Below are 17,523 nucleotides of genomic sequence, written 5' to 3'. Positions count from 1 at the left end.
TGTATGTATAGTTTAATACAAAGGACCGAAAACCAATCACAAAGAGTACTTTCTTCATTTAAAAACTTGAGATGCAGTGGGATGGGGAAAACCAAGCAATAAAGTCTTGAGACATGTTTTTTAAAAGTTGAACTTACATTAATTTTACATAGCTTTCTAAACATGCGTCTCTCTTGTGCGAGACGCGAGTGCAACGGTGATAGATGTCCCTCTAGAAAATGCGATAAATATGCATTTTGTGTGAACGGCTTGGTTTCGGTTTTTACGTAAACAACATCTTCCCCGCATTGATTGTTCTTTTTTTCTGCAATATTTTGAATGAACAACATAGCAGCGCCGCATCTAGTGGGTTCAACTGGATAGGCTAACAATGCATTAAAATGCAATGACACTTACATCGTCATCGGATTTCGTGCACCACTGACAAGACTGCCTGACACACACTTAAAATTCGAATGCAACGTTTTTGCATTCGAATGTGGATTTTTATTTGAAATTCGACGAATATTCGAATTTTTTTTGACAGCCCTATAGCTCATCAATAGCGGTTAATTTCCAGAGATTGTCTTACTATAGGGAGATGAGAGGGTCTGTATTACTTACTATTGGAGAAAGCGTAACGTTCAACTTGGATCACGTGTCCCTTAATAACTAATCACATTACAACCTTGACGTCATTGAACTTCAGTCAGAGTTGTGTGACACTCAGTTGCCGTTTACGGATACCATAGGAATGAAATGAGAAGTGCCGTAAACTGAATCCCACCTGTCGCAAAAAGTCAGTGACTTCTCTTATAAAACAGCATTTTTTTTTCAGTGTAAACTCTAAAAATAGTTCAATCCAAAAGTATTGCTCAGAGTAAAACATGTTGAAGATTAGCCGATAGGCTGTTGATTCATTAAATGATAAGCTGTTTATTCAGCGTAGTGAAGACTCTCCTCCATTATGCTTTTTGGCTAAAGGTTGCAGGCTTGCCTTCCAGTGGCTTTGTTCGTTTCTGCGATTAAGGACAATTGCATTCAGATCAGCAGCAAACCGTACTGGATTCCACATGAACCATACCATAGTTTGAAAAACAGTGTTCACATCATCCAAATGAACCAAATTCTGACAACAAGCAAACCCGAGTGTCATTTGATAGTTGACCTCTCTTTTACAGAATTTGATAATCAATTGCATATTTATTGCTGCCATGATCACTATAATTAAAATTCTGTTTACCACCTGCTTACCCCAGATAGTGATAGTGCAATGTTAATTTCAGCATGCAAATAATTCTCACTTTTGTGAATAAAAGCATTAGAAGATGGGGGAGAAGGGCAGAAAGGAAACAATAATTTTTTGTTGCAGTTCTGTTGATGCAGAAATTACACACTTCACCTTATTTCTTGCTTAAATATTTATTAATATATAAATGTATAAAAGTAATGCATTTGTTATATAATGAAATATATTTATTAAAAATGTACACTTATTTTGACATATTTTCATGCACTAATAGCATAAATGATCTCATGCTTGCAGATAGCTACACTGGAAAAGGAAAAAGTGCTGGAGGAGCTACGAAAAGTAAAGCAAAGCAAAGTGCAAGTGATCAACGAGAGAACGCTGGAATATGCTACCAAGGCAACAGAAAATCCAGTTTCACTTCAGAATTCAAATGCTTTTGAACTACACAACAACCAAGTGATGGCTGGTAACAGTCAGAGTGAGATGACTGACACTATACTTGGGAAAAGCTCAGTGTCTGATAAAGGCAGGTCTGGTAAAAGTCAGACTGTTTCATTCAATATCATTGATTCTGATTCCTCCATCGATCTTGCTTCTGGCTTGCCTGTAACAAGTAAATCAAAAGTGCTAAAAATGGAGTCGTCTTCCAATAAAATTCAAGGTCTCAGAGGACGGATAAGTATTAAAAAGCTGGTAAAAACAAAAATAATTACTCAGGAAATTGCACTCAAGTTGCAAACAGGCCACATCACTATAGAGGAGGTAGAAGCATCACTTGCTCAATTCATTGGTAAACCATCCTCAATTGCAGGTGTTTACATGGAGTCAAGCAAGAAAAAGCTGTCCTTCCTAGATGCTGCTGCAGGAGGATTTATATCTAAAACCTATGCCATTGAGTTTCTGGAAGCACAAGCTGCCACAGGATGCATCATTGATCCTATGACAGGTGAAGCTTACTCGCCGTCAGATGCTTTTGAGAAAGATATCATTACTGGGGATCTCAAGGACAAAATAACTGGAGCTTACAAAGCAGTCAGTGGTTATACTCATGCTGGGAAGATTCTTTCAGTGTTTCAAGCTATGGAGGAGAGAATTCTAGACAGGCATCGAGGTAAAGCATTAATAGAAACGCAGATCGCTACTGGAGGGTTGATTCACCCACTGATTGGAATTAGGGTACCCATGGATTGTGCGCTAGAGCAGGGGCTTGTAAATCAAGCCACCCTTCAAAGTCTCTACGATCCAGTCAGCAACCCAAAAGATTTTCACTTCGCAGAAACAGGGCAGAAGGCGTACTATAGCGAACTGCTCAGAATCTGTGTGTATGATGTCCATGGTGGAGTATATCTTCTTCCTTTTGGTGACCAGCATCTGTACACCCTCTCACCATCCAGCAAACACAGGATATCAGTCATCGACACTTCTAATGGTGCGAAAATGTCAGCCTACGAAGCATATAAGGCCGGCCACATTGACAAGAGAATTTACCTATTTCTCTCACAACAAGAGAGCGAATGGCAGGAGATAACAATCATGGACTCAAGTAGGAACCTTCTACACATCCTAACAGACCCTAAGAGTGGGCGGCAGCTTTGCATTGAAAATGCTCTTAGTCTGAAAATTCTCCAAATGGAAGAGCTCAACAGCTACCGGAGTGGTCAGCTCAGTATTTCTGAGCTCGCTGATCTTTTGATTTCCAGAAGAGTTGTCTTTAAAGTTCCAAACAGTCCCGTTGCAGGACTCTGGGATGTTTCTTTGAAGAAACGACTCCCGGTTTTCAAAGGACACCAGCAGAACCTTGTGGACCGACTCACCGCGCTGAGGTTGCTAGAAGCTCAGGCTTGCACTGGAGGCATCTGTGATCCAGCATCTGGAGAAAGGGTTCTGGTTAAAGAAGCACAACATCGAGGACTCTTGGATGAAGGTTTTGCCAGACAGCTCCAGCAATGTGAGCAAGCCTATTATGGTATCATTCACCCTCAGAATGGAAAGACTTTGACTGTGGCCCAGGCGATGCAAGAGAACCTTTTCCCGAAAGATGTTGGAGTGAAGTGTCTTGAGTTTCAACTGGCGACTGGTGGGCTCATTAACCCAGAGAGCCAAGAGAGAGTCTCTTTGGAGGATGCGATACAGAATTGCTTGATCGACAAAGCAACTGCTGCACATCTTCAACATGACAATTCCCATTCGAAATGTATCACCTGCCTCAAAACCAAGCGAAAAATGTCTCTCAAGGAAGCTCTAGAAAAGAGTGTCTTTGACAGCCACACTGGGTTTGTCCTTCTTGAAGCAACAAAACCCCATAGTACTGGCAATACTTCATCCTTCCAATACTTCTGGACCTATCGGCACTTCTGATGTGGTTCTGGACAGTGTCTATCTAATATCAGGCCATTTTTGGTGAATGGCAGAAAAAGTAATTGACATGTCCCTTTGTGGTGGAGCATTATCTAAAATAAAATAAGTTTTTTTTATCCTGAAAGATATCTAAGTCATGTTGGTGAAAATGGGAGACTTTAAATGTGGGGTTTTTTTCTACTGTAAGATGTTATTGAAGCAACAAAACCCCATAGTACTGGCAATACTTCATCCTTCCAATACTTCTGGACCTATCGGCACTTCTGATGTGGTTCTGGACAGTGTCTATCTAATATCAGGCCATTTTTGGTGAATGGCAGAAAAAGTAATTGACATGTCCCTTTGTGGTGGAGCATTATCTAAAATAAAATAAGTTTTTTTTTATCCTGAAAGATATCTAAGTCATGTTGGTGAAAATGGGAGACTTTAAATGTGGGTTTTTTTTCTACTGTAAGATGTTATTTAAAAATGTCTTGTATACTTTTTTTTTCTTTTCAATGGCATTTTTAATTTATTGTCAAGCATGCTTCCATGTAAAATGGCTGGGAGCTTATAGACCTGCTGATTTCATGTTGTATATTGTATCCAAACATAGACATTATTTTGTTAATTATGAAAGTTTTACATTGTTTTCTAATCCACCATACAATTTTTTCCCCAATGATTTTAGAGGTCTGTTGAGGATGAGAAGAAAGAGCATGGCGATAAGGTTAACAAGTTGTTAAATTGGATGAAAACGAATCCAAACAAAGATGGAAAGGCTCAAAGTGATGGCAAACCCAGCACTGAGGGCACTAGTAAGCCCCAGGTAAACAAGTCAAACTACCTGATTGTTTTTTCATTGTTTTGTTCAACAGGTCTTCAGCTTTGGATCTTACGGTTTAATTCATCTGTAGCTGTTTTAATGTCAGCATCTTGTCAACATAGTGAGCATTTCAGGGAACTGCTTTCATCATTTCCAAACGTTGCTAATGTCAAACACATCAGAACATACACATTTCCATTGTTATGTTTCTGAATAAAGATATTATTGTGTATCTCTTCATATTTTTGTGTTGTCACATACTTGTTACTTGCTTCTGTTATCCACCCACATTTCACAGAAAGTATTTACCCATAAAGTATCTACCCATTCATTTCAAGTAGTAATTGATGTAATCACAATAATCACTATTTTGTTAGATCACATCTGGATCAGTCATCAGGTTACATCCTATTTTTCACTGTTACACAAGGGACAACAGTGATAATCCAGTAAACATGTATCCATAAGTACACATGTGGCTCAGTCAGATACATTTACAACGTACATGTACAGTGTGATAAACTGTACAAATTACACTGGACATTAAATCACTGCATTCTTTGGTGGTTATGAAATTCCCTGCTTCAGTGATGCTGTTATATCTCTACATTTCATCACTCATTTTGGAGTGCTGCTTGGTTGTCAGAGCCAAGTCATTTAGGTGGTAAATGTTCTGTTGACTGACCCAAAGCAGAGAACAATTTACATGCCATGTAAAATAAACTGTTTCTCAAATTAGAAAGTTGTCTGAATGACCATTCATCCATCTACAATGTCACATCCCTAATGACAGACCTTCTTCCATATACTTTTCCAAACAAAAGATTTATAACTCAATCCTGATGTTTAAATAAACATGGCAACATGTCTCTAAAAATACATTGGGATCCAAAAGTCTGAGGCCACTTGTGGAAATGCTTGTATTTTACATTTTCTGTTCATTACAACCATATTATCAGCATAACAATTTGAGTGGAAATCATTACAGAAAAAAATGACATGAATTTAAGAATCTGTATTAAGTGTATCCCCCCTTTTTGCTTTAATATCACAAACTCCATACGTGTATGTAGAACTTGATGATCATGTCATCCAGCATGATTTGTGTATGTTCCCAAGAGCACTTTTATTCAGTAACTTTTGTACAAAGAAGTTCACATGGTCACAAACTTGATCATTTATCTATAAATGATTACATAATAAATTAGAATATCGGGGTGGTTTAGTGGGTAGCACTGTCACCTCACAGCAAGAAGGTTCCTGGTTCAAGTCCCGGCTGAGTCAGGAGGCCTTTCTGTGTGGAGTTTGCATGTTCTCCTTGTGACTGGGTGCTCTGATTTCTCCCACAATCCAAAGACATGGAGAATAGGAGACACTAAGGGCCAGATTTATTAACAACTTGCACCGGCACAAACCATCTTTTGTCGTTAAAATAGTACGGTCAGGATTTACTAAAGACGCGCAGTGAAGAATTAGCTCTGAAAAGGCGTGGATACAGTTATTTATGCGCATGACCTTACTGAATATGCATTTGTAGGAGTTTACCTTTCAAAAAAACATGTCTGAAAGCAGACGCTAATTTGCGCTACTCTTTGTAGATTGTGTTGGTCATTATGGAAATGATCTGGCTGCATCTGTGTTCTTTCATTTATGCATTGTTAGTAAATCACCCGCAGAAATTTACACTCCCATTAGCGTTTTTTTGGAATTGCGCTCTTATGCCAATTTGCCCTGTTTAGTAAACCTGGCCCTAAGTTGTCTGTTGTCCAGAATTTTCCCCCACCTGTGGCCTGAGATGCTGGGATAGTCTCAAGCATCCCAGTGACCCTACAGAGGATAAGTCATTTGGAAAATGGATGGATGTATAGATGGGAATCACAATATCTTCTTGTTTTAACTTCATTTCTTTACTGTTTTAGTTTAAGTCTTAGACCTTTGGACCCCAATAAACATATAAGATCAAATCGTGGAATTGGTTTTCAAATGTTCAGTAGTATCATGTCCCCACATTTTCTGCAAATTGTATGACTAATGGTTCAGTAAACATTTATCTGATTTCAAATGGTTAAATGGCCTATAGTAGATGTTGGATGAAGTAGTTTTAAAAGTGCAGTTGAAACAGCTAAAAGTGCTACCGCCAGACCCGGAGATCGGCTGAATGGATTCGAAAACGGTAAAACTCAACTGTTTAACTCTAGGGGAGTTGAAAAATGAGCCTATTTTCAAAAATAGTGGAGTGTTCCTTTAACCTAATTGTGATTTACTAAACACTGTGCTTGTAAAGCTTTATTGATTTTTTTATGTTCTATTATAGATGTCACTGGAGGAGATGGTGACAAAGAAGGAACAAATTGGAGAAGCATTGAGAACTACCCAGCTTATGCTAACCAAACACAGTGACAAGTATGTTATGTCAATGGAAGGGAAAGAATTCACTGAGAATGAATTGCGACTCTAATAGCATTGCTTATTTGCATGCGCTTGTCTGTGTTGTTTTAAGCAATTTCTGATTTTTGCAAAAATTTGTGTGAAATGTTTTCTTTCACCAGAATGACTGAAGAAGAAAAGCAAGAAGGAAAAGAACAGCTGAAATCTCTTCATCAGGCCTACAGCGAGCTCTCTCAACAGTGTGCAGATGCAGCTTCCTCAGCTGATCAGGTGAGATAAGGATATTCTGCCACTGTCAACCAAATGCTGGTTATACTGTATATGGAAGTGGTTGTGTGTGAAGTGTAAACACTCTCCAACGGCATGACTAACCTTTGTTTTGACAGCTTAAAATATATATAGCATGATAAGACGGTTTCCAAAAGCCTCTTTAACCCTTCAGTGCCACCACTGCAAAAATGGAGAAAGACTCCATCAAGAATGTGTGTAATTGAAAACTGAGTATGCTGTAAACGTACATTGCATGTCAGCCACTCACACTCTTTCTTCACAGCAAACTCAGAGGACATTCTTTTTGTCTCCCATGGGGTTCAGCACACTGCACATAATAACATAATGCTCAGCTTGTTTTCTCTAACTCTGTTGTTCTACAAAATACTAAGATTTCTGTTCACAGATGCATGTAAGCTTATATTGTGTCCCATTCTCTTGCTGATGACTTGCTCTGAGCTAGTACAATCCATAGACCGGGTGAGTATGTTTGATCGTATTTATAACCAAGACGGTAATGAAAATGTATGTAGTGATCATGTTTGAACGTACATTTAGAAACATCTTGATTTCTTTCATCTCTTTCCAGGCACTGCAGGTCATCCAAGGGATTCTGGATGTTGAAAGTGGAGCTGTCATGTCTGTGTGTTACTCTGTGAACAATGGCTTCATCAACCAAAACACAGGACTTGGTCTTCTAGAGGCACAGCTTATAACCACTGGACTCATTTGGCCTGAACAGCACTTGTATATGGACTTAGAGGAAGCATTCAAGAACAAACTTGTGGATAATGCAATGCGCAAGCAACTGCAAGACTTGAATGAAACTAAAAAATGTCTTCAGGATCTTCAGTTTGCTTTAGAACCCTTGCCGGTTATGGCAGCGCTGGAAAATGGGGCTATATCTGAGCAAACAGCTATGAAGGTCATTGAAATCCAGCTAGCGACTGGAGGGTTAAGACTGACATACACTGGTGATATTCTACATCTGGAAGGGGCTTTTCAACTTGGCCTGATACCTCAGTCGCTCTTTATCCAGATATTGGAGAAGAAGGACACATGGAAGAACTTGATTGACCCCAACACTGCAGAAAAAGTCACACTTAGTCAGCTTGTGCAGAGAAGCATGATGCACGAGCGGACAGGACTTCGCCTGCTTCCAGTGAAACGTAGAAAAGATGGAACTATATCCCTGACATCTGGAAGAGAGATCAACATTATGAAAGCCATGCACGAGGGCATCATTGATAGAGAGACCATGTTTCGGTTGCTGAGCACCCAGTTGTTTGCTGGAGGCATAGCTGACGCCAAAACTGGCCGAAAGCTGACTGTTGAGGAGGCCTTATCTGAGGGTCTGATCGATCAGGACACTGCGAGTGAGATACTGAGCCATCAGGCCCAAAATGGTGGCATTGTTAATCCTTGCAACGGGGCGAGACTTACAGTCGATGAGGCTGTCCAGTGTGACTTAATAAGCTCCAGCAGTGCGTTGTTAGTTCTGGAGAGACAGAAAGCCTTCATGGGTCTCCTTTGGCCTAACGCTGGTGAAATTCTCTCGTTCTCCACCTCTCTTCAGCAAAACATAATCACAGACAAACTGGCGTCTGAGCTGCTGCATAACCGGCACAAAATAACAGCCTTGTACATACCTGAAACCTCTGAGGTAGCTGACATTGATTCTGCGGGGGAGAATAACTTAATTGAGACATTTACAAAAGAGTTGTTGAAGACCATAGAAATCCCAGATGTGGTCCCTGATATAGATGAACTGAATAACAGGTTTTCATCCTGGCTGGTAATGCGGGAGCTTCAAATCGATGGATCTTGTTCATCCGGTGAAGAAATCAGTGACGAAAACAGCTCAGATGGACCATCTCCCTCTGAGGCGAAACAGTTATTTATTTCCTACCTCATGATGAATAGCTATATGGATCCTTCACAGATGCATGTAAGCTTTTATTGTGTGCCATTTCTCTTGCTGATGACTTGCACTGTTGCACACGAGCTAGTCCAATCCATGGACCGGGTGAGTATGTTTGATCATTTTTATAACCAATATTGCAATGGAAATGTATCTAGTGATCATGTTTGAACATGCATTTAGAAACATCCTGATTTCTGTTATCTCTTTCCAGGCACTGCAGGTCATCCAAGGGATTCTGGATGTTGAAAGTGGAGCTGTCATGTCTGTGTGTTACTCTGTGAACAATGGCTTCATCAACCAAAACACAGGACTTGGTCTTCTAGAGGCACAGCTTATAACCACTGGACTCATTTGGCCTGAACAGCACTTGTATATGGATTTGGAGGACGCATTCAAGAACAGACTTGTGGATGACGCGATGTGCAAGCAACTGCAAGAGTTGAATGAAGCTAAAAAATGTCTTCAGAATCTCCAATTTGCTTTAGAACCCTTGCCGGTTATAACAGCCCTGGAAAATGGGGCTATATCTGAGCAAACAGCAATAAAGATCATTGAAATCCAGCTTGCAACTGGAGGGTTAAGACCGACATACACTGGTGATATTCTACATCTGGAAAGGGCTTTTCAACTTGGCCTGATACCCGAGTCACTGTTTATCCAGATATTGGAGAGGAAGGATAGTTGGAAGAACTTGATTGACCCCAACACTGCAGAAAAAGTCACACTTAGTCAGCTTGTGCAGAGAAGCATGATGCACGAGCGGACAGGACTTCGCCTGCTTCCAGTGAAACGTAGAAAAGATGGAACTATATCCCTGACATCTGGAAGAGAGATCAACATTATGAAAGCCATGCACGAGGGCATCATTGATAGAGAGACCATGTTTCGGTTGCTGAGCACCCAGTTGTTTGCTGGAGGCATAGCTGACGCCAAAACTGGCCGAAAGCTGACTGTTGAGGAGGCCTTATCCGAGGGTCTGATCGATCAGGACACTGCGAGTGAGATACTGAGCCATCAGGCCCAAAATGGTGGCATTGTTAATCCTTGCAACGGGGCGAGACTTACAGTCGATGAGGCTGTCCAGTGTGACTTAATAAGCTCCAGCAGTGCGTTGTTAGTTCTGGAGAGACAGAAAGCCTTCATGGGTCTCCTTTGGCCTAACGCTGGTGAAATTCTCTCGTTCTCCACCTCTCTTCAGCAAAACATAATCACAGACAAACTGGCGTCTGAGCTGCTGCATAACCGGCACAAAATAACAGCCTTGTACATACCTGAAACCTCTGAGGTAGCTGACATTGATTCTGCGGGGGAGAATAACTTAATTGAGACATTTACAAAAGAGTTGTTGAAGACCATAGAAATCCCAGATGTGGTCCCTGATATAGATGAACTGAATAACAGGTTTTCATCCTGGCTGGTAATGCGGGAGCTTCAAATCGATGGATCTTGTTCATCCGGTGAAGAAATCAGTGACGAAAACAGCTCAGATGGACCATCTCCCTCTGAGGCGAAACAGTTATTTATTTCCTACCTCATGATGAATAGCTATATGGATCCAAAGTCAGGCCAAAGGCTGTTGATCTTTGATTGGCAGTTAAATAAAATGGCTAAATTACTCTTTGAAACATCAGAATCAGAAGATGTAGATGAGATTAGCGGACTTTATATGAATGTTTCAGAAGAGCCTCCACTGAATAACAGCATTCCTGACAATGCCAACGCTAGTCTGAATGTCGATTATAGTGCTTTGGGAGAATTGCAAATATGTGAATCTTTGGAAAGCACAACAGAAGAAGAGCATGAAGTGGTGAATTCCAATGCATTACAGAATTGCCTAAAACCTACTCTACCCTCTGAATCGGTTGTAAATACTGTAGAAACAGATCACAAATGTGATATTTTCCTAGACAGTGTTGAACATATGCCTGTAATTGAAACTAACAAACTGCCTAAGGATTCTAAAAGTTCATACACAGACAAGTGCCAATTAGACATAAGTGACGTAGCTTCCACTCAGCCGTCGAATGCAATGCAGTTACCACAAACAGCCTTTTCTATAGCAGCAACTGCCTCAAGTCTGTGCTCGATGGAAGTGAATCCCGAATGTCATGATGCCAGTAAAGACCAGGAAAAACATTCAAAACACTCACCACTATCGTCCAGTGAAACAACCAGCTATACAGAAATGCCCTCTGAATTTCCACATACAGATGTTGTGTGGGATGACAAACTTGAGAGAGATTATGCCATCCATCTTCTTAGGGCACAAGTGGAGGAAGGTGGGATTTTGGATGTCACCTCTGGAAAACGGTATGACCTTGCAGCTGCTCTCGATAAAGGCCTTATTGATGAAGAGACTGTCTTAGAAGTACTCGCACTGCAGCTTCAAGAGGATGGTTTGAAAGAGAACGAAAATGCTGCTTTGTCAGTTCTGAAAATTTCTGTCAGTAAAGGCTGCATCTCAAGTAAGGTAGCACTACAGATCATGGAAAAGCAGAACCTTCTTGGTGGTTTCTATGATGCAGCAGTTGGAAGAACCATTAGCGTTTGTGATGCTTTAGAGACGGGTCTGATTACTGATGATCTCAGCAGAAGTGTTCTCTATTCAGAGGCAATCAGGAAGGCCATCATTGATCCAGAGGGGAAGTGTGTGCTCAGTGTAAATGATGCCCATCAGTCTGGGATGTTGGATGATGAAGAGGCTGAGGGGATGCTACATTCACAGCAGAATGAAAGGGAAGACATCATGGTGCCTGATTTAGCAAAAAGAGGACAAATAAGCTTGAGATCAGATGAAGCCACACAGGTATCTACCGACATAGCATGTGTGAGCAGTAGTCAGGATCTTCTGTTACTCACCATTTGTGGCATGCCGTCTAAAGCCATTTCAGCAAAAGACGATATGTTTGATAAAGTTTCTGAGACTAATGAAATAGGGGAGGATTGTGATGTACGATGTGGTAATTTCAAGACTATGGATTTTAAAAATGAGATAGACACAACAGATGAAAGAAAAGGAAGTTTCACTTTGGAAGGAAATGAGATAAAAAGGCCAAATAACAGCGTAGACCCTTTTGTTGTTGATGTTTCTTGTGAAACTGTAAGTCCTTCACCATGTATCAGGCAGATGGCATATCTTGAGACTACGGCGAGTCAGGTTGTTAGTCCTGTGCAGAGTGACTCTAGAATATCGTGTTCATCACAAAGTGATATCTGCTCCGAAGAAAGGAAATCAGAGAGTATACTTAATCCTGAACAGGAATTCAACAGGTCCAAAGTGGAGTCTGAAACAACAAATGCATGTTTTGACAAAGGTCTCTCTGAGAGCTTGAGCACTTCGCTACCAATGGTGGAAGATGTTGGACAAGTTAGAATACTTGCAGAAGCACAGTCAACCTCGTCTTTATGTTGTGCAAGTGCCAAGTCACCAATGGAGACTGCAACAGAGGTGGATTTAAGTACTGATGATCAGTCCACATTAGCTCAGAATTTATCGAATGAGAAAGTGCATGCATCATATAAAGTTGAATATGCCAATAATGTAAGTGAGGACCTAGATCATGAGCATTCTGAGGATTCAGATGCGTTTAGTTCAGAGAATAAAGTGCTAGAGATGGTTAAGTATGAGGACATGTCAGAAATGTTCAGAAATGCACCAAAAACAAAACCTGAGCCCAGAGTGGTCTGTACAGAAAGCAGTATTGATTATAAGGTAGAAGAGAATGATGACATTGAAGACTCTGTGGGTTTCAAAGGATCCGAGGACACACATCAGCTCAGTTTGATAGATTTAGCTGGATCAACAGTAAATTCCAAGCAGTTGCCACTCGAATTTGTTACTAATTCTAGTCAAGTTGATTCAAGTGGAGGTAATCATAACATACAGCACCCAAGTGAGCAAGGCATATTTTGTAATCATGTAGCCCCAAAGGCCACTACAAAAGATGAGTTAGCCAGGTCATCTGAATCAGACTTTACAAGTCACAATGATAAACGAGTAAAAGATGTGGTAGAAATACTAGAGTCATCCTCGGGTCATTCTTCAGAGGATATGTTCGCAGAATCCAATGAATTGCAGTCTGCCCGCCAAATTCCAAGTCCTTCCGTCAAAATCATGCTTGATCAGAATAGCGAACAAAGTGCAGACATCTTCAACCAGTCTCAAGCTGGAGATACAGTGGTTGCTGAAGGTGTACACCAGGATGACCTTCATTTACCTCACATGGTGATGGCCGAAGATGAAAGTTTACCGAAATCAATGGGAAGCAGGGATTTAAAGTCTTTTTTAAATGCGTTAATCCAAATGAAGATGGATGGAGCAAGTATGGACAAGACTCGAAAACAAAAAAGCCAAACCATCGATAGCATTATTGAAATTATTCAGCACCACTCTGGAATCTCACCAACCAATCATCCCAACTCAAATGAGAGAGGTGGGGATCCAGATATCCTTATGGATTTGAAAAAACATGAAGGACCAAGAGAAGCTCAGAACTGGCCATCTGATGAAAGTAATGATGAACTAAAGCATCAGACTGATCTGCTGGTGATGATTCAGAGGATCTCCACAAGCAGAGATCAAGAAATGCTCAAGGAAGTGGATGGAAAGCTAAGCAGTTTTTTGGAGTGCACTGCCCTGAGAGATGAAAGCATGGAAGCTAAAAGCATTGCTGTTCCAACCACATATGCTGCTGCTACAGATGATGCCTTCCAACCAATCGGCTCTATCCACCAGGTCTCCATGGCAGAGGATCCAAACATAAAGCAAACAGATGGCGTCAAACTGAGAGTGAGTACTGATACTACTCTCAGCTGAGCTGTGATTTGCAAAGTATTATCAAATCTGCGTCATCCAGATGCATGTTTTGGATAAAGGTGTAAGTATAATGGTGTACTTCTTGCAGAGATATTCCACCCAGAATTACTTGGAATGTGTTGGGAGGCTTCAGGATCATTGCGATACTCTTGAAGATATAAGAAGTGACTTGCAGACCAAGGGTCCATTAGCAGAAGACATTGAGGGGTTGCATAGTCAATTAGAGGAAGTTCAGGTTTGTCACTTATAAAATATAAAGCCTCTCTTTTCACTTGACAGAAATTCTCTTAACCCGCAGACCCCAAATACTCCAGTTTGCCAGTGCTTTCTGTCTGCATGGTTATCTGTGCTGTAGTCTATTGCTTGTTCCTTTACTCTGTCGCTCTTCTTCACAATTCCTTCCTTTTGTTCCCCAACTACTCCCACCCACTCTGTTTCCAGTCGCTGGAAGCACAGATTGCTGCTCTTCCTGACTTGCTTACAGCAGATTTGACCGTAGCAGAGCAACTTCTGAATTCCGCTGATGAGCTCATTCCCATGCAAATCCACCAAGATTTGGCTGCAGTCTATGTAGATTTACAGAATGCTTTCACAGATGTTTGCCACTTGTCAGCTGAGCGAAGTAATGCTATTCTACTAGCCGTTGAAACAGTGAAGGTTAGTAAAGACGTATGAAAAGAAAGCAAGAGCAATAGAGAATGATGAAAATTATATTCTCACAGTTGTTCAAATATGGGTTACAGGTCCATTTGGAAACCTCATATCAAGATTTGCTAAGCTGTCTTGATAAGGTCTCAGCTTGTATACAAGGCAATTATGAGATGGTGTCTAAGCTTGATATCATGGATGCTGATAACATAGAAAGAACTAAGAACAAGGTTCAGCAAAATAAGGTAAGTTGTCTTGTACGTTATTGGAAAATATTGCTAAAGTTGCCTGAAATACAATGTTTTTATACAGTTAAAAGTACGGTTTATCTACCACATCAAATGAAGTCTGGTGAGTTTTACTTAGTGTTTTTAATTGTTCCTGATTCAGGACATAGAGAAAGACTTATCAGGAACCCGGCAGCTCCTGGAAGACGCTGCTTTTGATATCCAAAACTTCATTTCTGAGCATGCTCAGTTCCTGAGTCCGACTCATAGCAGATACCTTCTAAGGGCTCTCAGCGCTACCCAGAGATCCTACAAAGAGCTCATGGACAGAGTCTTCACTCAGAGACAAACTCTAGAGGTCCAACTGGAGATCCGTGAGGAGGAGAATCAGCATAAGGTCTGAGAGAGATGGAAGAGATCACACTGACCATTGACCTTTACAGTACCTAATCACATGAAAATGCATGAAGATATATTTGTTGCTTTGATATGTTGTATATTTTGATATCAAGTGTTGGAAAATGGATTGCCATTTAAGAGGTAACCCAAAAGACCCCTTAAAGTATTATTTTGTTTAAGGCACAGACAATATCTTGCTACTTATGGCTGCAAAATCTGGATATGCCCATGGGTAATCACTATTTTTTTTGTTATTTTTACCAACTTTTAGGAGTACACTAGCATGTAGTGCAAATTTTAGTCTCAAAGCTGGTATGCACTATAAGCCAAAAAAACCCCTAAATTTTCTACTTCACGGGGTCTTTATAAAGAGTTTTAATTATGTTTTTAAGTCAAAATGGACTATTCATGAATGTATTATTTGTGTGTACGTGTGTGTTTTGCTGAGTTTAATCACATGACTATTTTGTTTATACATGACTTTTTTCTATTTACAACACAGAAAAGCCATGGCTTGATCACTGCCACCAACTTACCTTGTTCTGTTCATGTGTGCATTTTTCAGGCTGCCTGAACCTATTCAGCTCTTACTACCAAAGGACCAGCGTTTTATTCTGTGTGAACAGTAAAGGCAGCACTAACCCACCTTTCTTTTCCATTGCCAAAACCCCTTTGAATTGCTGGCATGTTTACAGCATACTCAGTCACTACTAATGGTTCAATGCTCAGTATTTTGTGTGATGCTGCTTTAGCTCTGTGGAAGAGGTTTCTTTTCTAACTGAGTCTTTATGTTATAGGCTGCTGTGGAGAAGCAGAGGGAGTTTTCAGAAAAGCTGCAGGAGCTGTTTGATGATCTGACACAGACAGAAAACCGCCTCATTGGCCACCAGCAGCAGGCTGCCAGTGCAAAGACTGTGGGAGACCTCCAGCAATACCAACAAGAGCATCAGGTACAACCTGGTAACATTTTCTACAATGCTTGTACGTAGAATACACATCTTTATAAGGTTATTGTTGGGCTTTGTTAAGCATCACTAAAGTTATTACCTGTGCTGCTGCTTCATCTTCTGCTCAAGACATCGACACATAACTCATCCCACACATTTATGAAACAACCATGAAAAATACCTCCATTTGTGCTAATTATTGAATAAAAAACACTCTAAAAACACCCACAACACTCTAGCAATACTCTAGCAACTCTTAGTAAATGCATAGCCATGCAACCACACAAATCAACCTATCGATGACCTAGCAATACAACTGTAGCAACACCTTAGAAACCATCTTGATTACTCAAGCAACTACCAGGCAACATGCTAACAACCAGTCAGAATACCATGGCAGCTGCATAGCAATGTTGTGACAAACATTTTCTGTTATATCCCTATATTTAAGATAATGAACTACATTATTTTCTGGAATAGTTGTTTATTTCCATAATAATTAATAATATATGCAACTGTTGATGCAATAATTGTGTATTTTTCATATTATTCCACATAATCGATTAGCCACTCATGTCTGCAAGTTACAGTGATTTTACCGTGGTTTGCATGCATAGGAACACCCCTAACCCTTACCTGTGGTAAAATTACTGTAATGCACGGCCTTATGTGGCTTGTTGCAATTAATTATGTGTGTGTGTGTGTGTGTGTGTGTGTGTGTTTTGGTCTCTCTCAGGCTCTACAGAAAGACTTGCAGGCTAATGCCAGTGCTCTCAATGAAGTCATCAGTAGCACAAATAAGTTTCTGGAGGAGAATCGTAGCAAACTCACTCCAGAGCAAATATCGGCTCTTGAAAACAAACTGGAGGAATTGAAGAGCAAAGTGAACATGCTTAACCAGAGGGCAGAAGAGTCAAGGAAAGATCTAGAGAAGGTTTTGACCAGTGCTATCAAGCAGGAGACTGAGACGGTTAGAGGGGAAAAACACTTTCCCAAACACTATTCAACCAAAAGATTTCAACAGATTGAATTTAGTCACTTTCTCTATTGCATTTTGTTTGTGATGGCTCTCAAATGTATCTTTGGATTTTCTGTGATTTTCAGTAAACCAAAGCTATTTTATGTGCAACAATACAGGTAGCAGCTGTTGAACAACTTGAAGAGAGCAAAACTAAGATCGAGGGTCTTCTAGACTGGATCTCTAACGTTGGGAAAGAGAAAGAAATGGGTGGAATACAAAAGGACCAGATGGTTAAACAGAATGGAAACATGCCTGAGAACACATCAGTGAAGAGAATAATTGGAGAGGAAGATGATCCTAATGGAAATGCATTAGATACTACAGACAACACAAGTCTGCGTACTGGCGAAAAACAAGACGGTATAAACCTGGACCTGGACCAGCAGTTTAACAGGGTTCAAGTAAGTACTTGAGTATATACATTGGTGCTTGAAAGTTTGTGAACCCTTTTGAATTTTCTATATTTCTGCATAAATATGACCCAAAACA

General features: G+C 40.4%; 2 protein-coding genes across 2 annotated transcripts in view; both read left to right on the top strand.

The window, feature by feature from the left end:
• LOC107712326 (dystonin-like) overlaps window positions 1-17,523 on the top strand; it is a 120,240-nt gene that overhangs the window by 37,912 nt on the left and 64,805 nt on the right. Inside the window, exons 32-43 of the mRNA XM_016517550.1 lie at window positions 4,260-4,604; window positions 6,709-6,797; window positions 6,944-7,052; window positions 7,642-9,000; window positions 9,188-11,782; window positions 13,103-13,201; window positions 13,286-13,765; window positions 13,881-14,027; window positions 14,831-15,064; window positions 15,864-16,016; window positions 16,771-16,983; window positions 17,151-17,435. Coding sequence (XP_016373036.1) covers window positions 4,260-4,604; window positions 6,709-6,797; window positions 6,944-7,052; window positions 7,642-9,000; window positions 9,188-11,782; window positions 13,103-13,201; window positions 13,286-13,765; window positions 13,881-14,027; window positions 14,831-15,064; window positions 15,864-16,016; window positions 16,771-16,983; window positions 17,151-17,435 — 6,108 coding nt within the window. The remainder of the gene's footprint in view (window positions 1-4,259; window positions 4,605-6,708; window positions 6,798-6,943; window positions 7,053-7,641; window positions 9,001-9,187; window positions 11,783-13,102; window positions 13,202-13,285; window positions 13,766-13,880; window positions 14,028-14,830; window positions 15,065-15,863; window positions 16,017-16,770; window positions 16,984-17,150; window positions 17,436-17,523) is intronic.
• Window positions 1,470-3,767, top strand: LOC107712347 (plectin-like). Its single transcript, XM_016517571.1, has one exon. The coding sequence runs from the start codon at window positions 1,508-1,510 to the stop codon at window positions 3,587-3,589; it is 2,082 nt and encodes a 693-aa protein (XP_016373057.1). The 5' UTR covers window positions 1,470-1,507; the 3' UTR covers window positions 3,590-3,767.

The sequence above is a fragment of the Sinocyclocheilus rhinocerous genome, unplaced genomic scaffold (genome assembly GCF_001515625.1).
Source record: "Sinocyclocheilus rhinocerous isolate Xijiao unplaced genomic scaffold, SAMN03320098_v1.1 scaffold358, whole genome shotgun sequence".
Taxonomy (NCBI): domain Eukaryota; kingdom Metazoa; phylum Chordata; class Actinopteri; order Cypriniformes; family Cyprinidae; genus Sinocyclocheilus; species Sinocyclocheilus rhinocerous.
This window is presented reverse-complemented; position numbering and strand designations above follow the sequence as displayed.

Coding starts and splice junctions, on each gene's coding strand:
- LOC107712347 (XM_016517571.1), top strand. CDS start 1,508: ATGATCTCATGCTTGCAGATAGCTACACTGGAAAAGGAAAAAGTGCTG.